General features: G+C 42.3%; 1 protein-coding gene across 1 annotated transcript; it reads left to right on the top strand.

Moving 5' to 3' along the window:
* Positions 1–1404: 1404 nt before the first annotated feature.
* Positions 1405–25036, top strand: LOC137618694 (zinc finger protein 83-like). The gene is made up of 2 exons (XM_068348855.1): positions 1405–1633; positions 23058–25036. Exon 2 carries the CDS (start codon positions 23240–23242, stop codon positions 24938–24940), a length of 1701 nt encoding a protein of 566 aa, XP_068204956.1. The 5' UTR covers positions 1405–1633; positions 23058–23239; the 3' UTR covers positions 24941–25036.
* The last annotated feature ends 2717 nt before the right edge of the window (positions 25037–27753 follow it).

Below are 27753 nucleotides of genomic sequence, written 5' to 3'. Positions count from 1 at the left end.
CTCACGCACGCACCAATGCTCCCACTCTTGCGCAACCAGTCACACGCTTCGGTGCATTCTCGGCATGGATTCGAAGGGTGATCCATCAGTCCCTGAATCCAGACCCTCCTCCGTCACGACACCCTAGAGCACATTATGTCGGGCATAGCTACGTCCCTTGCCTTCAAGAAGAATTTCTCTGTGACGCAGGTTTTTTAGGCTGGGGTGTGGAAGCGTCAGACGACCTTCACAGCCCACTACCTGCAAGACGTGACCCACAGGAGGCTTGATACGTTTTCTATCGGCCCTGTGGTGGTTGCACAACAGCTGGTTTAGAAGCTCAGGCTCCTTAGTGGACAAGTAGCAGAAGGTTGGGGGCATTGTTACCCAGTTCTAGTCTGCATGAAGGAAAAGGTTTGTCTGGCCCTTATTCTTTTCTTCATCTTCCCCTCTCTTGGGGAAAGCAGCATCCTGGGTTCTCTGCACAGCTGACCTCAAACCACTGCAGGTAAACAATGTTCCCTTGTGTTCCTAGTATTAAGCTAATACTGTCATGTCCCCATACCCTGACGAGGTGGTATTGGGAGAGTCCTAGCCTAAAGTTTCCATCTAAAGGACTACAGGTCAACTTTCTAGGACGAGTCACACTTTATTATACCTTCACACACAGCTTGCGTAGGCCGCAGTCCTTGCGTTGCAAGGTTCTAGCGAGGTGCAGGGACTCCTTATTATTGAGCGCTGACACACTCAAATAATGAGTCCCCGGGCAAAGCCAAAAGCCAGTACTGGCCGGGACTTTCCACCCTTCCTAATGGGTGAGTCACCCCTATTAAATAGCGTGGTTTGTATGTCAGTTACGGAACAAATGACAAATTCGTTGATTATTTGTATTTTTCCTATCTATACAAACCTTAGCTATTTAATCAAACTTGCCCGCCAGCCCTATCCCCCTTGAAGTCCTACCTTCAAGCAAAGTGAGCTCAAGCACAGGTGTGTGTGAGGGGGGCGGGGGGTAGCAAGCTACCCGCCCTACCCCCCCCCCCCTTGCTAACTAGCGGTGTGGGTAATAAATCCTCGTTAAAATTTTAATGGCTCGTCATTTCAGCTACGCCGAAAGTAATAACCCCTATTAAATAGCTAAGGTTTGTATAGTTAGGAAAAGTACAAATTATCTACGAATTTGTCATATTTGCAAAAAAATTCACCCAAAATCTGAATATAGAAGTAAGCTAAAACTATTCTACAATAATTGAGCCCCATTTGCTGAGATCCAGGGGCGGAGGGAGGAACCATAAGGGAACGTTTCCTGAGATGAGAATAATTTGTATGTTTTGGGGGTAAAAGATCTATCCTCTTTTCAACATTTTTCTGTAGTAGGTAAATGACATCTTTAGTGACTGAAATTTCTACCTGTAAGGCATAACAAACTGGAAACTGGACGTATTTATCTCAGGTCCTGTGGTGACTGCACAAAACATGGTCAATAACACCTCAGCTCCCTGGTAGGACAAGTAGCAGTTAATTGAGGGCAGATGTTACCAACGAGTAAGTCTGGGATGAATGTAAGAGTGACTGGCCACTTAGTATTTCACCCTCCCCTCTGTTGGGGCTCAGCATCCGAGGAACTCAGCAAGCTGAACTCCTCTGACTGCAGGTGGGTACCATGTCCTTTGTGTTATCTGATAAATATGTATATACTGTACTTGTTATATGCCCAGTCTCCAAGTGAGGTGGAGTTGGGTAATGTCTAGGTTAAGTGAAAAGCATAGCTGCAATTTTATGCTTACCTGGTGAATTCTCATTGCTAAATCCTATGCTAGCAATAATTGCCCAGGCTGTCATCTTCTAAGGATCACGAAGTGTCAGGGTGCCCTGTAGACAGCTTATGTGTAGCACAGATAGTTACCACTGCTACCCCCCTCTGCTATCTAGCAGTGGGTAGTTACACCTCACAAAAGCTTTAACGGCTGGTTTCAGTTATTGCCAAAATAATACTCCTACGTAAAGAGCTCCAAGATTGTATAGTTAGGAAAAATAAAAATTATTCCAAACTTGTCATATTTAGCCCTTTTTATATGGTACTGTAAACTTACCTATTGATTTCATATTGCTAACAGTTATCCCTGTTGATCATAAAGGGTGGGTTGTTAACAGTACAGGTAGAGTTTCAGAAAGTCCAAATACACATTAAATAGATTATTATGGTGTCCGTACTTCGTGAAAATTAAAGTATCACCGCCGGTCTTGGAACTTATCTACTGCGATAAACGTGTGGTCACTGCTTTCCCTTCCCACGCTCTTTTTCTCTTGGCGGTAGCACATTATCTTCTCTGGTGTTAAGATAGTTCGAGGCCTGTGCTGACAGCTTTGGGTTTTACCCAGGCTCTTTCATTGTCAGGCGAATCTCTGCCTGGCGACTCCTAATGTCGCTTGGCAACAGCTCCTCAGGAGTTTGGTGGGAGATGTTCTCAGCTTAAAAGTTTAAAGGCCACTCATGAATGGCAGAGGTAAGGAACAGTAACTGACCATAAACACATATGACCAGCACCCATAGACCAAGGAGAGCCAGCCAATGGCTGCTGATGAGTCAGCCGGTAGACCTATAGGCTCCTCCAAACTCCCCATCCTTATTTCACAAGGATGGTGAGGTTGCAGCAGCCAATAGAACTAACAGGTTTGAGTGAGACTGGGACATGGCCACTGTAACCTTAGTGTTGGCGACCTTGGTTGTCGTTAGGCATAACTCCAGGTTGCTTAACACTGTGAGGATTGATCAGTCTCAGCGCTCACTTCTTCCTCATGAGTCACCATCTACCTATCCACTCTCTTTCTGATTAAGTGTGTTCTGCCACCCTGGTTTGTGTGAAGTTTCCCCTTTCATATAACACTTCCAACAAGATGGTTAGTATCTCTCTGGTAGACGGAGTTGCCAACTAGGCCTTTTCCTCCTCTTATGTCATTTTTAGGAGTGTTTCGGCATTTGATAGTGTTTCCCGGTCGTCACCTTAGAAGAATCAATTACAAGGTTGTCCTGGTGATTGTTACGATTCTAATTATGTTTGTGTACTCATCCTTTTTGCCTTCTGGCCAAAAGAGTTGTGTGGGGCCTTCCCATCAAGGCGTTTAGGATTCCTTTATTTGATTTCCTTTCTCGATTGGGGCCTTTGCTGCGATGAAGGTCTTCTTTTGACGTCGGACCGAGATTGGCTCTTGAGTGGTTGTCTTCGGTCTCCCATTGATTTATGATGAAGATTTTTGCTTTTTCCTATGAGCCAAATTTTCAGTTGGAGTCTCTTTCAGTCTTTTGTCCTCCTCATGCTCTTTGCGAGATTTCATTTGGCTTTAGTAGTTTTTATTAGTATTTTTGTTCTTTATGTCTCTTGCCTTTGGGTCTCGTTTTTGTGTGAGGAAAAGGTAGTTGGCAGGAAGCAGTCTTCTTTGTTGGTCACAGGAGTCTCATTTGTTCACCTTCAGCCGCTCTCTGGCACTTCTCTGAAGGTGTTGTCTGGTGACCTCCCTTTAGCAATGAATAGTTTATTTTGTCTTGGCTCCTTTCACCTCGTAGTTGGTACGATTCTATAGGCTGGCACTTTTTATTGTTACTGACATTCAATTCTCCTTTGGTTTTTCTGTTTGCAGTCCGGTTTGTTTCAGGTAAGAATTTTGGAGGTTCAGTATTTTCTCGCTTAAATTAGCCTTTGTTGTTACCTCCTGCTCTAGAAAGGGGAAATTCTTCCAGCTCCCTCCTCCTTGACAGTGGGGATAACTTGGCATGATTAGTTATTCTAAGGTAATGTTTATTAATATGAAATTTTCATTCTAAAATTGATATTATTAAATACTTATCTGGATAATTTAGTCCCACCCACTTCTGGTAATATGCAAATAATGACTCTTGTTCCAGCAGTAAGTGTTACCAACAGCAGTTCAGAATATGAGGTTTAAGGGAAGAGGTATCAGGGCTGCCAATGTGGTAGAAATTTGGTAGTTATTGGACTTCAAGGCTAGCTTAATTATCCAGGTAAGTATTATAAATATTAATTTTAGAATCAAACATCAATTTTTCCAAACTATACAAACTTTGAGCTCTTTACTCATACTTGGCCCACCAGTACCTGTCTCCCTTGAAAACCCGGTAAGGATAAGTTTTCAGTAGCAAACTATCGACCAATTGCCTTGATATCTTGATTATGTAAGGTCATGGAGAATATGGTCAAGGCAAGACTGATGTGGTATCTGGAAAAGAAGGGTATTTTATCACCTATCCAGTGTGGATTTAGAAAAATGCACTCAACAACTGATATGTTGGTACGAATTGAATCCTCTATTTGTGAAGCCTTTGCTTCCAAACAGCACCATGTAACAGTCTCATTGACCTTGAAAAGGCATGTGATACTGCATGGAGACATGGTATACTTGAACCATTCATAATTTGGGATTACGAGGAAAGCTACATTGTTCTTTCAATCATTTATTTCACTTAGATATTTTCAAGTGAGACTGGGGGTAGCTCTATTAGAAAGGAAATGTCAGGAAGGAGTTCCCCAGGGTAGTATGCTAAGTGTAACACTATTTGCAGTAGTCATTAAGGAAATATCCTCCGTCATTCCCAAAGATATTCTCTCAATATTATTTATAGATGATCTCTCTACATTATTTGCTGGAGCTAGAATGGCGATGGTTGAGAGAAAACTACAACTGTCAATTGACAAAATTATCCAGTAGGCCATGAGAATGAATTTAAGTTTTCAACAAGCAAAACTAATGTTGTCCATTTCTGTCGTATTCGGGGAGTACATCCAGTTCCGGATCTATACATTGAAAGCCAACGGGTCCCATGTGTAAGTGAAGCTAGATATCTAGGGTTGATATTTCATTGTAGGCTTACATGAGTTCCTCACTTGAAAGCCTTAGAAGTAAAATGTCTTGAGGCTCTGAATCTTTAAAACATTTTGTCTCATACATCATGGGGGGCAGACCACAAAACTTAAATTTATACAAGGCCTTAATTTTTTCAAAAATTAGTTAGGGTGGTTGTGAAATAAACTTTTCAGCCACCCCAAGCCGATTAAAAGTTTTAGATTCTATACACCATGCTGGTATCAGATTGTCCACAGGAGCTTTTAGAACTTTGCCTATTCTAAGCCTCCTTGTTGATGCTGGAGAATTACCTTTAGACCTTTACCGGAAGTCTTCTATTGTTCGGTATTGGTTTAGGGTGCAAAGACGACCTAATTCTTTAGCCTGTCTGACTGCAAACCTCGTAAGGCATTGTAGATATTTTAAGTTGCACCCAAAGTCTCCTCAACCTTATGGTTTCCGGATAAAAACATTAGTAGACTGTGTAGATGTAGTTGAAATAAAGTGCTCCCATGTTGGATATCACTAACCCCTCCATGGAAATTACCGGAGATATCTTTTTGTGAATATTTTATTGATATAAAATAGAACGTGATTGACTTGGAAGCCAGGTTACTCTTATGGAACATGTTGAAGAACAGGGAATCGACTTTTATGTATACCGATGGCTACAAATCTGATGCTGGCGTTGGATTTGGAGTATGTATTAGTGCTTTAAAGTGTAGAGGTGCACTTCCTCTGGTATCCTCTATGTTTATGGCATACTAACTGCTTTTGAGAAAATAGCGTTAAAAGAGGAAGGCAATTTTACCATTTTGAATGATGCTAGAAGTGTCCTACAAGCATTAGAAGTTTTTAATTCCAATAACCCTTTAGTTTTAAAGACTTTAGAATTGCTTTTTATATTTGGACTTAGGGGTATATCAGTTCAATTTTGTTTGGTTCCAGCACACATAACTGTGTCTGGAAAAGAGCAGGCAGATTTACTGGCAAAGAATGCAGCAGCTGAGTTGCTACCAAAAAGGTATCCCATTCTCTGTACTGTATTGATTTTTTACCTAGCATTAAGAATTGGGTTTATAATAATTGGCAACAACATTGGGATAATTTAGTTGAAAATAAGGAGTGAAATAACAAATGTTATATCCCCTTGAAGATATAACATGATGCCCCAAAAGTGGCAGTCTACTCTTTGTCGTCTCCGCATTGGTCACATTTGGTTGACACACGAGTGTCAGCAAAATGGCCAATACCAACCATATTGTGACAACTGTTTGGTACTCTTAACAGTGAGGCATTTGTTGACCTAATGCCCTAATTATAGCAACATTAATAGTGGCATTTTTAGATTTATTTCAGAAGTAGGTCATCTGAAAGCTATTTAACTTTTATAATGATCAGAGAACACGACGGTAGTAGAATACCCAGACAAACCAAGGTATTCTTTGCGCAGCTGCTTTATCATCTGGCCGCAAGAATATGAAGTTGGATGGAAGACAACTTGAATGCCTTTTCAGAGCAGCCAAGAAAAGTTTTCTTCTTCAATTAGCCATCAAAAGTCCTGACCCGGGAGTTGGGATGCAGATGAGATGTCAGTCTAGGATGTTTCATACCTGGAAGTTTATGCAGGACTGTTAGCCAGTACAGGATAGTTGGGCATCCTTGCTAGAGGCCATCCAATATCCATTTTCCCTCATTTGTTTGATGCGGAGACTCATTTTTAAGATAAGGGCATCAAGAGATTGGTTGATGACCCTGATAGCTCAGCAGTGGTAGCAAGAATAATAGTACCCAGAATGTCTACTCCTGCCTGCAGACATCGACAGAGCTTCTGACTTGTTTCTCAACGTTCGCATGCAATCTCTCACTGAGATTCCCCACAATCAGTTGTGTTCCTACAACTTTTCACCTGAAGGATATTCAATATCTCCCTTTTTAGAGAGATATTTCATGAGCAGTAGCGAAAAGGATAGCTGGATACCCTCATAGGTCGTCTTTCGCTGCCTACCAGGCGAAGTGATATATCCTAAAAAGATCGACGTAGAAAGAGGCCTCGCTCTGCTCGATATCACTTTTCCTAGGATAACAGAGTTCTTTCTATATCTCGGGGAGGAAAGACCCAGCTCTGTTTCAGCCATGATAAACTACTGCACGGCCTTGAGCCTCGTTTTTAGAATGAACAGAGTTTTCACTTCCTTCTCAATGGAATTGTTCCCTCATACAGTCGAGCTTACTGGTCCCCAGTCGGAAGTTAGACCACCTCTTCAGAGCGTAGTTCCTGTACCACGCTCTTGGAAAGGAACACTTTCTTACCACCTGTCATTCTTCAAATCATGACTTGACTCTTAAGTCAGCTCTTCCTTCTCGCTTGGGCCTCCGCTGAGAGAGTTAGCAAGGGACATGGTATCTTCCTCGACATGGGGGACAAGTTGCACTCGCCTGCATCCATGAGTATATTGCCACGACTCAGTGTTTCTCTGAAGGGGGATTCTCTGTCATTTGGCCTATAACCCCTTTCCAATGGTTCTAGAGGATTAAGGCATGATCTTAGAAGAACAACCAGATCTCGCCTGCGTATCAGAAACATGTCTGTCAGCTCAGGCAAGGTCAAGAGGATAATACTTAAAAGATGATTTAAACAGGGATTTACTAGGTCACCGTCCGTGCTTGGTACCCTGACTCTCTTCATGACGAATGCAGACCCAGAGCACCCTACATTAGGGGCATAAGCACACCCCTAACATTCAAATGGGACTTCTCTGTGGTACAGGTCATTCAGGCAGGTCTCTGGCACAGCCACAACACCTTTACAACCTGTTACCTACAAGATATAACCCATAGGAACCTGTTTATCTTTCCCCTAGTTCTTGTGTTGGCAGCACAACAAGTGATTTAAGCTACCTCAGTTCCCTTTGGGTTCATTATTTGGGGGACTCTACAAGATGGCGTACCTCCAACTGCATTTCCCTTGTGTAGCCTGAAATATGTTACAGTATATATTTGTTATGTCCCCATTCATCCTTTGAGGGGGGAGTCAGGAATACCCAGGGTAAGCAAGAGGAGTGCTTTCACTCCAATATTCCGCTCGTTCAGCTCTCCAGCTCATCAGACCGAGAGACTGCGAGGTGTCAAAGGTACCCCTCTCACGCTTGCACGAGCTCAGAGTCATACTCCGGGTTGATTATCAAGCCAGTTGGATTCTGGACTTCCACCCCCCTAAGGCTGAGTCTCCGTAGTGAAGAGCAAACAGTTTGTATTTGTGTAGCAACAAATGACAAATTTGGAAGTAAATTATATTTTTTCAGAACCAGACAAACTTGATCTCTCTATACTTGCTCCCCTAGAAAGTATTCCCTGTAATAAGAAGTGAATCAATATACTAGGTGAGAGCGGTAACTGGTTTACTTTTCACTAACTAGCGTCCGGTTCTTTACCTCATGTGAAAATTCTATAGTTAGCTTCTAGCTATGCCGAAACAATATATCTCTAGTAAAGTTTTTGAACGTCTTCTGGCAAAACGTCTTAACCCTGGATAGGTACGGTGGGTCGTACGCGACCCCGAGCGTAAAAAAAAAAGAGGTTTTTCTCACGTGACTCACCCCCGTGACTGAATTTGTGGGTGATCGACCTGCAGGAGGTGTCTCCCCTACACGCTATAGTAGTGTCCAGATGTGCATTGCTGTAGCTGTACTCCTTCCCCGATTTCTGAGACGCGTCGGGGTCGAGCGCGACCGAGTTTACCCTTCTAAGGTAATTTGCATAATTATCAAAGTTATTACGTATTATGAAATTGTCGTAGAATGGTGCAACTTGTATAGGTTATCAGTTGTGGAAAGTCTTGGTGGATTGTTTGGCTACCATGTGCATGATTTTTTTTTTAGTTAAAATGTCGTTCATCACCACGAGGACCATTTTACCGCGAGTGCCCCTTTTTCATTTTTTTTCATTTTTTTGCAAAGTCATTTTTCCGTAAGATATTGCCAAATAGTGTCGTAAAACTTTTGCTTGTTTAGTGTTGGAAAGTGTGTCTAGATGATCTGGCTACCCATGCGTGACTTTGTTTTTGTCAGATACGACGTAGTTATTGGTATATTGGGTATTTAACTGCGGTTGCCAATTTCTGTTTTTTTTCAATATTTGTAAAAAAAAATTTCGTAGTAAGGAATTGCCGTATATTATTCATTTTTTTTCATGTTTATGTGTTAGAAAGTGTGCCTTGATGGTTGGGCTAACACGTGCATGTCTTTTTTTTTTATCTGAGATGCCGTATATTAGAATGTTGGGCATTTTACCGCGAGTGCCCCTTTTTCATTTTTTTTTCATTTTTTTGCCAAGTCATTTTTCCGTAAGATATTGCCAAATAGTGTCATAAAACTTTTGATTTTTTAGTGTTGGAAAGTGTTTCTAGATGATCTGGCTACCCATGCGTGACTTTGTTTTTGTCAGATACGACGTAGTTATTGGTATATTGGGTATTTAACTGCAGTTGCCAATTTCTGTTTTTTTTCAATATTTGTAAAAATTTACTACGTAGTAAGGAATTGCCGTATATTATTGATTTTTTTTTCATGTTTGTGTTAGAAAGTGTGCCTTGATGGTTGGGCTAACACGTGCATGTCTTTTTTTTTATCTGAGATGCCGTATATTAGAAAGTTGGGCATTTTTCCGCGAGTGCCCCTTTTTATTTGTTTTGCATTTTTTTTCTTAGTCATGTTACCGTAAGGAATTGGCAAGTAGTGTCGCAAAACTTATATTTTTATAGTGTTGGAAAGTGTTTCTAGATGATCTGGCTACCCATGCCTATTTTTTTTTAGCCAGATATGGCGTATATATAAGTATGTGTTCGATTTTCCTGTGATTGCCATTTTTTCGTTTTTTCCCATTTCTTTCAAAATTACTACGTACTAAGGAACTATCACAGAGTAATGATTCATTTATATGTTTATTTGTCGGAAAATGTGCCTTGATGGTTTGCCTAGCACGTGGCTGAAATTTTTTTTTTCTGAAATGCCGTATATTAGAATGGCCATTTTTCCGCGAGTGCCCCTTTTTATTTGTTTTGCATTTTTTTGCTTAGTCATGTTACCGTAAGGAATTGGCAAGTAGTGTCGCAAAACTTATAATTTTCAATATTAAACTTACCCGATAATCATGTAGCTGTCAACTCCGTTGCCCGACAGAATTCTATGGAGGGATACGCCAGCTATCACAATACTAGAAGGGGGTGTACTTACCAGCGCCACCTGTGGCCAGGTACTCAAGTACTTCTTGTTGACACCTCCTCAATTATTCCTCTGTCGTGCTTCCGGCAAGACGTTCTGGGATACGCTTATGGTCTTCGAGTTTATTCACGGATATTTGGTGAAGTATTCTCTCAGATTAACGGCTGTCGCTTTACTGGAAACCTTCTTATATTAGCTAGATAGCTTTTATATAGTCCTGATATAACGGTTAACGATTTTTGCTTGTTTTTGGAACCCCCTTTGGCTAACTCTTTGGATTACAAGATGTCTGACATTTCGCAAGCCCCCTCCCATAGACGATGTAGGTCTTGCAATAGGCGTATTCCGAAGGCCTCGGTAGATCCTCACACCGCTTGTTCTGACTGTAGGGACAGGCCCTGTCAGTTAGAAAATCGATGTGAGGAATGCGCCGGACTTTCGGAATTGGAATTTGTCCGTCTTTTAAAATATTCAACTAAGTTAGAGAGAGGTAGAGTTAGGAGGAGTTCTTCTCACTCTTCACTGTTTTCCTCACCTCATGATCCCCTACCTTTTCCTACCCCTGTAGTGGCTACCCCCGAACCTACTGTGTGCCCTCCGCCTGATATGTCAGTTGTTTTGCGTGCTATTCAGGCTTTAGGCGATAAAGTAGAGTCAGTGGTAAGTGACCATAAGTCTCTGATGGCCGAAGTTAAAGAACTGAAGGTCAAGAGTGCAGTGGGTGGAGTTAGTGCCAGTGCTGTGACGAGTGCTAGTGTCGGTGCAGTGCCAAGTGCTAGTGTTAGTGCCAGTGTGGTGCGTGAGGATTTTTCTGTGCGAGCCAGTCGTCCTCCCAGTCCGGGACCTCTTGCAAGCTCCCATGCCCAGGGGAGAAGCAATGTCGAAGGGCATAAGGGTTCGGCAGGCCTTGTTAGGCGCACAGAACTATCCTCGGTGGTTGCGGGCGTGTCTTCCAAAGACCGTCACTCCCACCTGCAGACGATTGAGCCCGTCTTATTCTCGTCCGCTGATCAACTGTCAGGGAAGAAACGTTGGTCTCAGGTCTCGAGACCGCTTAAACGTAGAGTCCAGTCCGCGAGTGCTCAGCCAGGTTGCAGTCATTGGCTCAGCTCTGACTCCCCTCAGTCATCTGTCGACTGTACTCCGCCCAAGAGGAGTAAGGTTCTGCCTCAACAGAGCTCGACTGTTAAGGCTTTACCTCAGTCTACTATCGTTTCTGCCGATCCCAAGTGGACTCTGCTTCAGTCCATGCAAGCACAGCTTTCGGACTTGATGCGTGAGTGTCGGGCTGAGAGTGTTGCACCTCCGCCTCCGCCTACACTCCCTCCGCCTGTTCTCGCTCCGCCTGCGCTCGCCCCGCCTGCGCTCGCTCCGCCTGGTCGCAGCACCATCTGCCAGGCGTACGATGTTGAGCCACTTTCTGAGTTCGCTGTTCCCAGTGGTGTTCAGCCTCAGCCTTCTTTAAGGCAACCTTTACTTTGGGATCAGGAGGATTATTCCACTCTTCCTCCGCCTCCCCTTGCTGCTCCACCAGTGGTGCAACTCTCGGTTGAGGTACAACAACCTCTCCCGTCCATGAGTCAGTCTGCTCAGCCATCGCTGCAGCGAGCTCAACCCTCCTCAAGGCAAGCTCCTCTACACCCTGGACTTGCGCCTCAGGAGCCTCAGCTTGCGAGAACTTTACCTTGTTCTGCGCAGCCTCAACCTCATCATGCTCCGCTCATATCACAGGAACAGGAACGTGCTACTCCGCCTCCGTCCTCCGCTCAGCAAGCGCAATCCTTGGGTTCAACCTCTCTTGCTAGGAGTCAACCTCCTCCACCCATGCGCCTTCCTTCTGCTTCGTCTGTTGTTCAGCCTTTGCAGTCTGAGCCTCAGGTTTTCCCTCAACAGTTACTGGAAGAGGAAACCACTGTTATTGTTCCTACCCGTTCTGACTCTGCGGTTCAGCATTCTTGTCCGATCTCTTCGCTACACTCTGGTGATGAGGTGTCGGATGATGAGGAGGCACACCTTGATCCCTCATCAGACGTGGACGAATCCAAGCTTTCTCCACAGTCTATTGATTTTCGTAAGGTCTTGGCTCTACTCAGGGAGATTTACCCAGACCACTTTGTCTCTGCTATTCCCCCCTCTCCGCCATCTGAGTTTTCGCTGGGCGTACAACAAGCTAAGTCCACCTATACTAAGCTTGTCCTAGCTAGATCCTCTAAGAGGGCTTTAAGGATCTTAGGGGAGTGGCTGCAGTCTAAACAACACCTTGGCAAGACTTCCTTCATGTTCCCTCCAACGAAGCTCACTTCGAAAGCGAGCGTTTGGTATGCCACAGGGGAAGCACCAGGCTTGGGAGTACCTGCCTCTGCCCAGGCTGACTTCTCAAGTCTGGTGGACTCGCCTCGGAGAACTGCTATGAGGCGCTCGAAGGTTTGTTGGACCTTCTCAGACCTGGATCACTTACTGAAAGGGATGTTCAGAGCATTTGAAATGTTCAACTTTCTCGACTGGTGCCTGGGGGCCCTCAGCAAGAAAACCTCTCCTGCGGACAAAGATTCTGCCATGCTATTAATGTCCTGCATGGATAAGGCCATCAGAGATGGATCGGGCGAGCTAGCGTCGATGTTTGTATCAGGGGTGTTGAAGAAAAGGGAACAACTGTGTACCTTCCTTTCCGCCAGCATTACACCTTGCCAACGGTCACAACTCCTTTTTGCTCCGCTCTCGAAGTTCCTCTTTCCCGAAGAGCTAGTTAAGGACTTGTCTGCTGCCCTGATACAAAAGGATACGCACGATCTTGTATCCTCATCGGCTCGTAAGTCTAAGGTTGCCACCTCAGTCCCCAAGACTTATCGCTCCCCAGTGGCTGATACCCCTGCTACGAGGTTCATACCGCCCTTTCGTGGTAGAGCCCCCAGCCGAGGAAGCTCCCGTCCAGACTCTCACAGGAGCAAGTCTAGGAAAGGATCCAGGACATCTAAAGGAAAAAACTGACTCTCCGTTTCTCCAGACAACAGTAGGAGCCAGACTCAAGATCTTCTGGCGAGCCTGGGAGAAGAGAGGTGCAGACGCACAGTCTGTCAGTTGGCTGAGGAACGGTTACAGGATTCCATTCTGCCTCAAACCACCTCTGACCACATCGCCCATCAACCTCTCTCCCAACTACAAAGAAGAGGACAAGAGGCTAGCATTGCAACAGGAGGTGTCGCTACTTGTGCAGAAGAAGGCAGTGGTTATAGTCCGGGACCATCAATCCCCGGGCTTCTACAACCGTCTCTTTCTTGTGGCCAAGAAGACAGGAGGTTGGAGACCGGTGCTGGACGTCAGCTCTCTCAACGAGTATGTCACCAAGCAGACGTTCACGATGGAGACGACCAAGTCGGTCTTAGCAGCGGTCAGACAGGAGGACTGGATGGTCTCGTTGGACTTGAAAGATGCATACTTTCACGTTCCCATTCATCCAGACTCCCAACCTTTCCTGAGATTCGTTTTCGGAAAGGTTGTCTATCAGTTCCAAGCCCTGTGTTTTGGCCTAAGCACAGCTCCTATGGTCTTTACTCATCTGATGAGGAATGTAGCAAAATTCCTACACTTGTCGAACATCAGAGCCTCCCTCTACCTAGACGACTGGCTGTTGAGAGCCTCCACGAGTCGTCGTTGTCTGGAGAACCTCAATTGGACTTTAGACTTAATCAGAGACCTAGGTCTATTAGTCAATATAGAGAAATCTCAACTCATTCCCTCCCAATCCATTGTGTACCTGGGAATGGAGATTCGGAGTCAGGATTTTCGGGCTTTTCCATCGGCCCCCAGGATAAGCCAAGCCCTAGAGTGCATCATGAGCATGCTGAAGAGGAGCAATTGCTCAGTGAGACAGTGGATGAGTCTCACAGGGACCCTCTCATCACTGGCCCTGTTTGTCGAGCTAGGAAGACTCCACCTCCGCCCTCTTCAATTCCATCTTGCAGCTCATTGGGACAAGGGTTCGACTCTAGAAGCAGTCTCTATCCCTATCAACCAAGAGATGAAGACCACTCTCCTGTGGTGGAAGCACAACCTCCTTCTCAAGGAGGGTCTATCATTGGCCATTCAGACCCCCAGTCTTCATCTCTTCTCAGATGCATCGGACTCGGGCTGGGGTGCAACCTTGGACGGACGGGAATGCTCGGGAATGTGGAACGAGGAACAAGGATTACTCCACATCAACTGCAAGGAACTGCTAGCAGTTCATCTAGCCCTGTTGAACTTCAAGTCCCTCCTGCTAGGCAAAGTGGTGGAGGTGAACTCAGACAACACCACAGCCTTGGCTTACATCTCCAAGCAAGGAGGGACCCATTCGAGGAGCCTTTACGAGATCGCAAGGGACCTCCTCATTTGGTCAAGAGGTCTAAACCTCACTCTGGTCACGAGGTTCATCCAGGGCGATATGAACGTTTCAGCAGATTGCCTAAGCAGAAGGAATCAGGTCATTCCCACGGAATGGACCCTCCACAAGAGTGTGTGCAACAGACTTTGGACCTTGTGGGGTCAACCTACCATAGATCTGTTTGCCACCTCCATAACCAAGAGACTTCCGCTGTATTGTTCCCCTGTTCCAGACCCTGCAGCAGTTCATGTGGATGCTTTTCTACTGAACTGGTCCCATCTCGACCTGTACGCATTCCCTCCGTTCAAGATAATAAACAAAGTTCTGCAGAAATTCGTCTCGCACGAAGGGACACAGCTGACGCTGGTTGCTCCCCTTTGGCCTGCAAGAGAATGGTTCACAGAGGTACTTCAATGGCTAGTCGACTTCCCCAGGACTCTACCTCTAAGAGTGGACCTTCTACGTCAACCTCACGTAGACAGGTTGCACCCAAACCTCCACGCTCTTCGGCTGACTGCCTTCAGACTGTCGAAAGATTCGCTAGAGCTAGAGGCTTTTCGAAGGAGGCAGCCAGTGCGATTGCCAGAGCTAGAAGAGTTTCCACTCGTAGAGTCTACCAGTCTAAGTGGGAGGTCTTCCGAAGCTGGTGTAGAGCCAATTCAATATCCTCTACCAATACCTCTGTGATCCAAATAGCTGACTTCCTTCTACATCTTAGGAATGAGAGATCCCTTTCAGCACCTACGATTAAAGGATATAGGAGCATGTTGGCTTCAGTTCTCCGCCACAGAGGTTTGGACCTGTCTTCCAACAAGGACCTTCAAGACATTCTCAAGTCTTTTGAGACGTCTAAAGAACGTCATCTTTCCACTCCAGGCTGGAATCTAGACGTAGTCTTAAGGTTCCTTATGACATCTAGGTTCGAACCTCTCCAGTCAGCTTCCTTCAAGGACCTTACCCTCAAGACTCTTTTTCTCGTTTGCCTTGCAACAGCTAAGAGAGTCAGTGAGGTTCATGCCTTCAGCAAGAACATTGGTTTCACAACCGAATCTGCAACATGTTCTTTTCAGCTTGGATTCCTAGCAAAGAACGAGCTTCCTTCACGTCCTTGGCCTAGATCGTTCGAAATACCTAGCCTCTCCAACATGGTAGGTAACGAACTAGAGAGAGTTCTTTGCCCTGTCAGAGCTCTCAAATATTATCTTAAGAGGTCTAAACCTATTCGAGGACAGTCAGAAGCCTTATGGTGTGCCATCAAGAAACCCTCGAGACCCATGTCCAAGAATGGGCTTTCGTATTATATAAGGCTTCTGATCAGAGAAGCACATTCTCACTTAAAGGAGGAAGACCTTGCATTGCTGAAGGTAAGGACCCACGAAGTAAGAGCTGTAGCTACTTCGATGGCCTTTAATAAAAACCGTTCTCTGCAGAGCATAATGGATGCAACCTATTGGAGGAGCAAGTCAGTGTTTGCATCATTTTATCTGAAAGATGTCCAGTCTCTTTACGAGAACTGCTACACCCTGGGACCATTCGTAGCAGCGAGTGTAGTAGTAGGTGAGGGCTCAGCCACTACATTCCCTTAATCCCATAACCTTTTTTAACCTTTCTCTTGAATACTTTTATTGTTGTTTTTATGGTTGTTACGGTAGGCTAAGAAGCCTTCCGCATCCTTGGATTTGGCGGGTGGTCTATTCATTCTTGAGAAGCGCCTGGGTTAAAGGTTTGGTAGAGGTCCTTTAGTAGGGGTTGCAACCCCGTGTACTTTGGCACCTTTGGGTTGATTCAGCCTCCAAGAGGAACGCTGCGCTCAGTAAGGAAGACGAACTTTAAATAAAGAGGCAGAGTAACGGTTCTATTCGACTTCCTTACCAGGTACTTATTATTTCATTGTTATTTGAGATAACTGTTATATGAAATATGGGATACTTAGCTATCCTTTAATCTTGTACACTGGTTTTCACCCACCTCCCTGGGTGTGAATCAGCTACATGATTATCGGGTAAGTTTAATATTGAAAAATGTTATTTTTATTAATAAAATAAATTTTTGAATATACTTACCCGATAATCATGATTTAATCGACCCTCCCTTCCTCCCCAGAGAGAACCAGTGGACCGAGGAATAATTGAGGAGGTGTCAACAAGAAGTACTTGAGTACCTGGCCACAGGTGGCGCTGGTAAGTACACCCCCTTCTAGTATTGTGATAGCTGGCGTATCCCTCCATAGAATTCTGTCGGGCAACGGAGTTGACAGCTACATGATTATCGGGTAAGTATATTCAAAAATTTATTTTATTAATAAAAATAACATTTTTATAGTGTTGGAAAGTGTTTCTAGATGATCTGGCTACCCATGCCTATCTTTTTTTTAGCCAGATATGGCGTATATATAGGTATGTGTTCGATTTTCCGGTGATTGCCATTTTTTCGTTTTTTCCCATTTCTTTCAAAATTACTACGTACTAAGGAACTATCACAGAGTAATGATTCCTCTAGATGGTTATTTGTCGGAAAATTTTGTTTACTTCTTTTTTGATTGAATATCATCAAATTTTTTTAGCTAAAATATTATATTGTTTCACATTTTTGTTTTTTTTTTCGATTTTATATCCCTTCAAAAAAATTTTTTTGGGTCAGAATTTTAATTTTATAGTCGTAAAATAATCGACAATTATCCAGCAACCCACCATACAATTTTTATGCATATCCAATAATAATTAGATTAGTAAATAACACCTTGAAATTGACATACCCTTCCTACATTTCAAGTGGCAGATTAGGGAGTCTGAGTCAGTGTGGTTGGCGGCCATTTTGTGGACATATCCGAAGCGTAAGTTGCCCTATCTATATATATTCTTGTTCCCTATAGAATTTGTGATATTTTGGTATATTTTTACCTGCTTAAATATCATATTATATATTAAATATATGTATTTTTTTACGAAATTTCTAAGTACTCAAAAAATTACCTTTAGATATGGCCCCTGATATAAATGTAATTTACAAAATAATGAAGATTTTTTTACATATTTCTATTTTAGGATAACATATGTTTATTCCCTAAAAAAATTAGCCACTTCCTATTTCATTTGGGTACCCAAAAAAATTCATGAAATTTGGACAAATTTTTTTGGCCAAAAAAAGTTACCCTTTTTTTCTCATTTCAGATCTTCACCTCCATGGGTCTGACTTCATCCAAAATACATCAAGATGTGTCCTAAACATTCAAGAATCAATTCCTAAAAGGATTTGTGTATATATGTATAAACTTTTTTTTTATGAATTTTTATGTCAGGTCTTTTTTTTTCTACTTAATTTTTTAAAATATTAATAATAAATAGTTTTTCTGCAGATGAGTAGTATTTATCTTTACAGTTGTTTTAAGCATTCATTGAAGTTTTTTTTGGCAAAAGAAAAAAGAGGTTACTGCAAAAACTGATTTTTCAAGAATTTTTTTTGGCGTCGGGGTCGTTCGCGTCCGAGTATACCCTTAAAGGGGTGTCCGAGGAGCGTACCTATCCAGGGTTAATAGGTTTGCTGAAGGTAATCATCTACTCCCTAGTTTGCAATTTGGTTTTCGTAAAGGCCTTGGAGCATGTGATGCCCTTCTTACAATCTCCAATGCTGTACAGAAATCCCTTGATTGAGGTCAAGATGTTCATATGATTGGCCTTGATTTTAGTGCTGCCTTTGACCGTGTTAATCATGAGGCCCTTGTTTTCAAACTGAAACAGTTGGGAGTGGGTGGGTTGTTTCTTAGCATTATTATTGATTTTTTAAGTAATAGATCTCAAAGAGTTGTTGTTGATGGGCACCATAGTGAGTATAGGAATGTGATATCCGGTGTTCCACAGGGTAGTGTTCTTGGCCCATTACTTTTCATACTATAGACACATAACATGTGGTTTGGCCAAGAAAACAAGCTTATTGCATATGCAGATGATGCTACTCTCTTTGCATCAATTCCATCCCCTGAATGTAGATCGTGGGTTGGTGAATAGAGATTTAGCTAAAATTAGTGCATGGTGCAAATTATGGGGTGTGAAGTTGAATCCTAACAAAACTCAAAGTATGATTGTAAGTAGGTCAAAGACAGTGGCTCCTCAACATCCGGATCTCTGTATTGATAATGTTTCTTTAAATTTGTATGAATTTAAAAATTTTAGGTGTGATTCTCGACAGCAAATTTACTTTTGAGAAACACATTAGATCTGTGTCTTCTTCAATTGCACAAAAAATTGGCTTATTGAGAAAGTCTTACAAGATTTTTGGTGATCAATCTATTCTGAAGAAGTGTTTTAATTCTTTCATTCTACCTTGTTTTGAGTATTGTTCTCCTGTCTGGTGTTCAACTGCTGATTCTCATCTTAATTTGTTAGACAGAAACTTAAGGTCTATTAAATTTCTTACTCCTGATCTAGAGGTTAATCTTTGGCACCGTCGTTCAATCAGTTCATTTTGCATGTTGCATAAGATTTTTCATAACTCTGACCATCCTTTACATTCAGATCTCCCCGGACAATTCTATCCTGTTCGTAATACTAGGCAGACAGTTAATTCTAATAGCCAGGCCTTCTCCATCATGAGGCTCAATACTACACAGTATTATAGAAGTTTTATTCCAGCTGTTACCAAGTTGTGGAATGATCTTCCTAATCGGATAGTTGAATCAGTAGAGCTTCAAAAGTTCAAAGTTGGAGCAAATGTTTTTATGTTGACCAGGCTGACATGAGTCTTTTTATAATTTATATATGACATATCTGTTTTTGACGTTGTTAATAGTTTATATATGACATAAATATTTTGACGTTGTTACTGCTTTTAGAATGATATTTTGTTAATCTGTTCTCATCATTTATTTATTTCCTTATTTCCTTTCCTCACTGGGCTATTTTTCCCTATTGGGAAAATATCTTCATTATTTGTAGAAATAATTGGCTGAAACTTCTGGAGAGCATTTACGACATGTTTCTGTATACATCGAAACTATAAAACAATTTTCGTTTTTTTTCTAAGTTGTGTTAAACACCATAGCGGACGGTCCCCTTAATAGACTGTAAGTTCCTGTCCAACAAATCAAGATGAGAATTAGCAGCTAAAGACGAGACAGGAGAACAATACTTAAGGAGGTAGAATGAAAGAATTAAAACACTTCTTCAAAATAGATGATCACCAAATATCTTGAAAGACTTTCTCAATAAGCCAATTTTTTGTGCAATTGAAAAAGACACCCAGTGTGTTTCTCAAAAGTAAATTTGCTGTTGAGAATCACACCTAATTTTTCAAAAGAGCCATACAAAGTTAAAGAAACATCATTAATGCTGAGATCCAGATGTTGAGGAGCCACTGTACTTGACCTACTTACAATCATACTTGAGTTTTGTTTGGATTCAATTCTATACCACATAATTTGCACCATGTACTCATTTTAGCTACATTACTTTTACTTTGATGGCTGCTTTTCTGGTCCCATACAGCAGGGGAACCCCGCTCTCTACAAGACCTCCACTGTCGTTCTACCTTGTTCGTTCAGAGTATTTAAACACTAATTCTTTTCAACGTTTTGAGATTTGAGTATCTTTTATAAATAAAGAGTCCGACACCCCACCAGACTTACCTTCTCTCGGTATGTGAAAGAAGGCATGTGTGGGGGGCGTCATTTCAGTGATCTTTGCCTTGTCCAAGTTATTCAACCATGTTTCAGATAATGCTAGCATATCTAAATATTTCTCGTTTATCTATTCTCGAATTTGAACAGTCTTATCACCTACAGATTGTATATTTACATAGCCACAGTTTATGACATCCCTAATAACCATGATCAGTATTTTCCGCTAGTCTTTTCAATTGCACTCTCTAGAATTTACTGTGTGGTCACTTGGTCTGTTTATACACTTTGATGCAAATTACACTCCAGGGTGGTGTGTCTCCCTGAACATTTCCCGCAGACTTTATCTTCATTCTTAGACTTGCAATCTTTTTCAAAATGTCCATACCTCTGACAGTGGTAGCAGGTGACCACGTGGTACCTATCACGTATGTTATAGATACTCCATCGTAACAATACTTTGTCCCCATTATCATGAATAGCCCTCCGAATTTCAGGATCACATTTCAGCACATGGTGGGTGGTACCCCCAGAGGCATTTTTCTTCAGGACTACACTTATCTTATCTTCTATATTTTGGTTTTGGTCCAGGCAGCGATTTCTTTGAATCAAAGCATTTACTACATCATCATCATCATTGTATAGATTGTATATCATTATTTTGGGTTTTAGTTTTCGGATTTTTCTCGTTTCAGTGTCAGCCACCAATGTCTGAATTTTGTTTGCCGCCTCTTCTCTGATAATATTGTTTGCAAAGTTTACAACAACATTTCCATTCGTAGTTGACCTCGTGTTAAGTATAGGAATGTCTTTAAGTGCTTGTTCAACCTCACGTTTTCTTTCAGTGATTTTAGTTGTTAGTTGATTTAATTATCAATAGATTTTTTTCCTTAGCTTTATCAGCAAATGTCGGTTTCTCCGGTTTTGGGTCTTTCAATGTTTGAAGTGTTGCTTTAATTGATTCCATATTCATGGCAAGAATGTCAACTTTCTCAATGAGGTCGATGGTCTGGGTGGTATTTGCTGCATCTGCGCTAAGGTCCGCAAGTTTGTTTTCCAAGTCATCTATTTTGGCATCTTGTTCGTTCAGGGACAGATCTCTCACGATTACATCTTCCTTTAATTTTGATATTACCAATTTTTTTTGTCTAGCTTCACGTACGCAGTGTGAGCATAACCAGTCTAGGTTTTTCCGTTCATTCTCACTGATGGCTGTCACTATATGCACACATCTCTTATGGTAGAGTCTATTACATTCACATACTATCCATTTTCTCTGTTCTCCATCCGTTTCATTACATATGAAGCAGACACAGTTAGGAGTAGACAGTGTACTGTTTCTTATCACTAAGTTATCCCTTAGATCTCTATTAAGGAATTTAACAACCACAAATCTACATTAAGGAGATGGAATTGATGCAAAGAGAGTAGCACCATCTGCATATGTGATAAGCTTATTTTCTAGGCCAAACCATATATGTGTATATATTAAGAAAAGTATTGGGCCAAGAAGACTACCCTGAGCAACACCAGATATCTCATTTCTATACTCACTATAGTGTCCATCAACAACAACTCTTTGCGATCTATTAGTTGAAAATTCAATAATAATGCTAAGAAACGACCCACCCACTCCCAACTGTTTGAGTCTGACAACGAGGGCCTCATGATTAACATGGTCAAAGGCATCACTAAAATCAAGGCCAATCATACAAACTTCCTGACCACAATCAAGGGATTTTTGTACAGCATTTGAGAGTATAAGAAGGGCATCATATGCTCCAAGACCTTTATGAAAACCAAATTGCAAACTAGGGAACAGACGATTACCTTCAGCAAACCTATGAAGATGTTCAAAAACTTTAGATAATATGGGAGTTATGGAAATTGGGCGGTAATCAGTTGGACTTGATCTACCACAAACATATTTACATAATGGGTTAACATTACCAATTCTCCAACAAGTAGTAAAAGCTCCTCTTCTTGCTAACTTGCGCAAAATATCAGATAACTTCAGAGCTAAGAAATCTGCAGTTTATAAAGAATAAAGGAAAAATTGCAACCGATTCGTCGTCAGTGATGAATTATTTTCCGTCTGTAACCTCCTCAGACAATCTCCAGTGCCTGCGTCCCGTTGTGGGAAAATTTACTCCCGCTGCCAGAGGTACAAGCCCCCAGAAAAGCAACACATACCAAAAGATTTGAACACCACAACTCGTGTCTTTTGTGCCCCCTGACACTAACAAGCCACCGCTTACACGCCTTACATGGACTCTTTCCTCGTTATCCATCGCACACTGAAGGCTTTCTTATTCACCATTCATGGTGCAGAAGACTGAGTCTTCATTAATCGCCCAAAATCTGCGTATCTCCTGCAAGATGACCCACCTACAGTTTGCCTCTCTAGGGCAGGTCGCCCTATTTCACATGTATATCTTTTTTAGGGGGGAGCCTGGTAACGCAGGTGTTTCATATACGTTCACATACTGTATTGCTATTGCTTTTTTTCTCTCAACCAATTGTATTTAAGCTCCTTATCTTGTTGGGTAAAGTCACTTACATTCACCTCGCCTTTCTGTTCGTACGTAACAGCTACCTCGCAACACTACCAACCCATTATTCTTATACTTGGTTTGTGATTCTTACTGACGCCCCTCCAGTGGGTACGGTTTCTCTTTACATGGGAGGATATAATTCATGTATGACCCAGAGCCTATCCCTTTCTCCTATGATAAACACTTGGGGGGCAATAGTGACCTCTCTTTGCTTCTCCACAGATCAAGCCTAGAACACTTCCAGGGAAGTTACAAAACCTTCCAGTTTTGGTTCCAATTACAGTAACTTTCAACCTTGTAATCGGTGAGTCGCCCAAATTATAGGACTCGGTTTGTATGGATAGGAAAAATGTAAATTACTTAAGAAAAAACTCATTTTCAGTTGAATATTGTCTTTTCATTTCAGAAAACTCCAACAAATATTTTCATTTTTTCCTTTTCCAATGATAAATGTTCTCTTACTATTTCAGATTTTTCATCGCAAAGGAAATAATCATCCATCTATTGTGACGAAGATTATGTAAACTACTGAAGATATCTACAAGAGATACAGGACTGGGAAAAGGAAGAAGGGTTTGTGTTAGTTCATGCTGTAAGACTTTCATGTAGAGAATAGGAAGTTTGTTGTTAACTTTATATTTGTCTGCTGTTTATGATAATATTAAAGAGGATGTCATCCAGTGATAGGGAGAGGATGAGGCACTCTGAATCAATAGAATTTCCAATAAAAAGCGAAATGGAAGATTCCTTTTCACACTCTGCAGTCAAGATAGAAAATGATGATTTGGTCAACAGTTGTGGACTCTTTGATGATGACTCTCTTTTCATGGACCCAGACATGGAATTCAAAGCAGAGCCAGAATTTGAAGCAGAGCCAGAAATAGAATTCAAAGCCAAGCCAGAAATGGAATTCAAAGCAGAGCCAGAAATAGAATTCAAAGCCAAGCCAGAAATGGAATTCAAAGCAGAGCCAGAATTCGAAGCAGAGCCAGAAATAGAATTCAAAGCAGAGCCAGAAATAGAATTCAAAGCAGAGCCAGAAATAGAATTCAAAGCAGAACCAGAAATATTTGAGTCAAATGAAGGCGACATGAAATACTGTTTCGACTCTGATGCATCAGTGAGTGAGGAGGATTTACAAATCAGCAAAAGAGAAGTCAATAAAGAGGAGGAGAAGAGTGTAAAGACAAGTGTAAAAGAGGAAAGTGACATACATTTGGGATCCAGTAGGAAAGAGGACAAAGGAGAGGGAAGAGGAAGAGGAAGGGGGAAAGAATGTTCACAGAAAGAGGAGCAGATGGAAAACAGAGGCTGTGAAAAACCTCTTGGTCAGGGAAGTGATTCCAAAACTCAAATTGATGTTGGTATGAGAGAGAAGTCGTTTGTGGGTGGAAATTCTGAAAAGCTAGTTAGTGGAGTAGTTAACCCCAACACTCGAATGCTAATTCACACTGAAGACCTGTTCAGATGCAGAGAAAGTGACAAAACATTTTCTAATGAAATTGATCTTAAAGTACATTATGAAACTCACAATAGGATAAAGTCATTTAAGTGCAGTGTCTGTGATAAAGCATTTCGTACAAAAAGTTGTCGTGCAAGACATCTTAGAATTCACACCGGGGAGAAACCATTCAAGTGCAGTGTCTGTGATAAAGCATTTTGTACGAAAAGTCATCTCGGAACACATTTTAAAATTCACACCGGGGAGAAACCATTCAAGTGCAGTGTCTGTGATAAAGCATTTCATACGAAAAGTCATCTTACAACACATTTAGGAATTCACACCGAGGAGAAACCATTCAAATGTGATGTCTGTTACAAAGCATTTAAGGATAAATATTATCTTGCAAGACATTCTAGAATTCACACCGGGGAGAAGCCATTCAAGTGTAATGTCTGTGACAAAGCATTTCATACAAAAAATCACCTTGCAAGACATTTTAGAACTCACACTGGGGAGAAACCATTCAAGTGTAATGTCTGTGACAAAGCATTTCATAGGAAAAGTCACCTTGCAAGACATTTTAGAACTCACACTGGGGAGAAACCATTCAGAACTCACACTGGGGAGAAACCATTCAAGTGTAATGTCTGTGACAAAGCATTTCATAGGAAAAGTCACCTTGCAAGACATTTTAGAAATCACACTGGGGAGAAACCATTCAGAACTCACACTGGGGAGAAACCATTCAAGTGTAATGTCTGTGACAAAGCATTTCTTGAGAAAAGTGGCCTTGAAAGACATTTTAGAACTCACACTGGGGAGAAACCATTCAAGTGTAATGTCTGTGACAAAGCATTTTCTCAGAAAAGTCATCTCTCAAAGCATCATAAAATTCATAATGGGTTTTGATGGAGAAAGGATGATGATAGGAACACAAGACCAAGGACTCCTAACAAACAGCTTCAAGAAAATGGTGGGCATATCAGGAAACGACCAGTGTAGGTTTTGTCATGCTGCAGTTGAGAGTGTTGGTTATCTGGTTTCAGCCTGCCAGACTCTAATTCGCAGATGGTCACTACACAGCTCATCACAGTAAGATCTGTAAATATATACATTGGAAAATATGTAAAGAATACAAAATTGAAGTAAAAGTTAAGATATGGGAGCATGAACCAGATCCAGTTACCACCAACAGATACATTACCATCTTTTATGATGAGATAATCCCGACAGGAAGATATATAGAAGGAGGTGCTATAAGACCTGATATTGTGATCTGAAATAAAGAAGAAAAACAGCAAAGATTATAGATGTGACAGTACCCTGTGATTTCGGCCTCAACAGAGCTGAGAGGCAGAGAATAACAAAATATCAAGAACTGAAGAACGATCTGAAAAATGCTTGTGAACTGAAAGAAATAGAAGTAATACCTGTGGTGGTGGGGGCAACAGGACTTGTGAAGAAAAGCCTGAGACAATACCTTCAGGGGATACCAAGTTGCCCAAGCATAAATGAGGAGCAGATTGCTGCCATCAAGGGAACAGTGACCATCTTGTAAAGAGCCCTCGGATACAAGGCTAGTGGAGTAAAGAGGTGCAACCGTAGACCCAGTGTTGGGGTCCATTGCATCACTAACATAAAGTAGAGCCAATTAAGGTATGAAGACAAAGAGTGAAGCCATCCAAGTGCAGTTTGGTAATCAGCTGACTCGCCAAACCCTTCTACGAGCAAACATGCCAACTAGTGGTCTCGTAGCAGACAACTCTATGGCATATAAGCTATTTTTGGGCTCAAGCCATGACGTCCTGATGGAAGGTTCCTATAGTAGCTTCCTAAGGGTATATATGACTACAGTGATATTCCCAGAGAATCAAACCAAAGGTTTCACAGAATTCTAACATCTGGCGCGAGTACCCTTAGAATTTACTCTCAAGGATATCGTACATAATCAGGGGACGTATTCTTGACACGCCACATGGCAATCTGCACCCTGAATAGCCTTTACGCTTCGAGGAGGATACGTGGCAGAATTAGAAGGGTAGCCGCATTAGAGGTTACCCTGGTTCCCCTACTACTATCGTATCACAACCGCGCCAATTCCCTCTGGCAGTCATTCCTTATTTTGTAGCACCTCGCTACGGTGGTGTTCCCTGTTGATCTGACATTTTCGATCGATTTCTAAGGATCTTTATGCTTTCTACAGCTTAAGTTGAGTATTCATTCTTTACAATATGTATTTTAGTTCCAGCCTCACAATGAAATTAGTGTAATTATTGTGTTTGGATCTACGCCGATTACCGGTGTCGCCATAGGCGCCGTCGTTCATTGGGCATGTGTTATTTAGTTAGCAGAATGACATTCCCGGTTTAAATAGCATTAATTGTTATTATGAAAGCTATTTAGGCATTTTATATTGTAAAGATATTTATATGCATAATTTTCCCTTTTTCTGTGTTGATCGTATATGTCAGAGTTTCGGTGATTTTAGGTAACCGAGATCTCACCTTGCCTAGGTAACCCAGCCTAGACAACATATACTTTCGACATTTCCATGGTTACCCTTGTGTATCAGTTATCATTCATTGGAGATTGATATTTCCTGGAATTATATTAGCCGTTGCTAGTCTCAAATAGAGATTTATGGGTAATCTCTCTTCCCTCTGAGAATATTCTTAGGCTACAACTCTATGCGTCGGCCTTGAATTTCAAATTCAGGCGTGACTAGCCTAGAGTTTTTTGTCTCATCCCTTAACAGCAGACGGCAAGTTTTAGGATTCGATCAGAACCTCAGAGTATCTAGTCTTTTGTCGGCAGTCAGTCGGCGGGGTGAATTGCATTCCCCTGCCGGCTGAGCTGCCGGCATAGGAGGCTAGCCCTCCCTAGATTACACCTAAAGTGGTTGCATGATGCCGCTACCTTCTCCCTGTGGTCTAGTAGAGTAGTCCTATGCTCTCAGACCCTAGGCTGTAGAGTAGTATACTCATGTGGCCTAGGATGGCGCCGGCATTGGAACTTTGTTTCTCCCTTGTTGAGAGGAAACGGCATGGACTGCTGTCCCCTTAAGTGTATTAGCACCTCCTAAGCTGGAAAATGGAAGATTCTCCTGCCGCTTGGTGTTGTGCTGGTACTAATACATTGTTTCTTCAAGGATTGTAGGTCCGGTAACATTGCCGGCCCCTTCCATACCTCGTATAGGACCCTATTCCCCCCCCCCCCCCCTTTTTTGTTTTTTTATGATGGCCGAGCCATTGTCTTTCCTGAGCCTGCAACCTTACCATTGCCGGTGGGTTGCCGGAGCCGGCCAGACCCCCTCTCCTCAGCTGACAGCTATCGGCGACTGACGGCTTCCGGCAGCCATGACGGCTGTGGGTGGGAGGTCCTTTCTGTCACCAAGGTTCTCCAGTTCTCCCTTGAACTGCTGGCCACAACTTCTGTTGTCGGCGTGTTGCTCTGGCCGGCAGTAGACCGGCACAGATAGGTACTGACTCAGTCGGTAGCATTCCGGCTGTACTAGTGCTGCCGGAGGCTGGCCTGCAGTGGTAAGCCGGCAATAGTACTGTGGCTAGATGGAAGCCTGAATGCTACATTCTCCCCTTCCATTTGAACGTTCTTTTCGGAGAAAGGCAGTAAAATTAGACTTTTACATCATTTATTACTGTATACATACACAGTAATAGATAGCCTTCACTCCATGCTTTCTCTCTCTCTCTCTTAGCTAGCAT

This window comes from Palaemon carinicauda, chromosome 25, assembly GCF_036898095.1.
Source record: "Palaemon carinicauda isolate YSFRI2023 chromosome 25, ASM3689809v2, whole genome shotgun sequence".
NCBI lineage: Eukaryota > Metazoa > Arthropoda > Malacostraca > Decapoda > Palaemonidae > Palaemon > Palaemon carinicauda.
The sequence above is the reverse complement of the archived record's forward strand: the minus strand, read 5'-3'. Positions and strand labels throughout refer to the sequence as shown.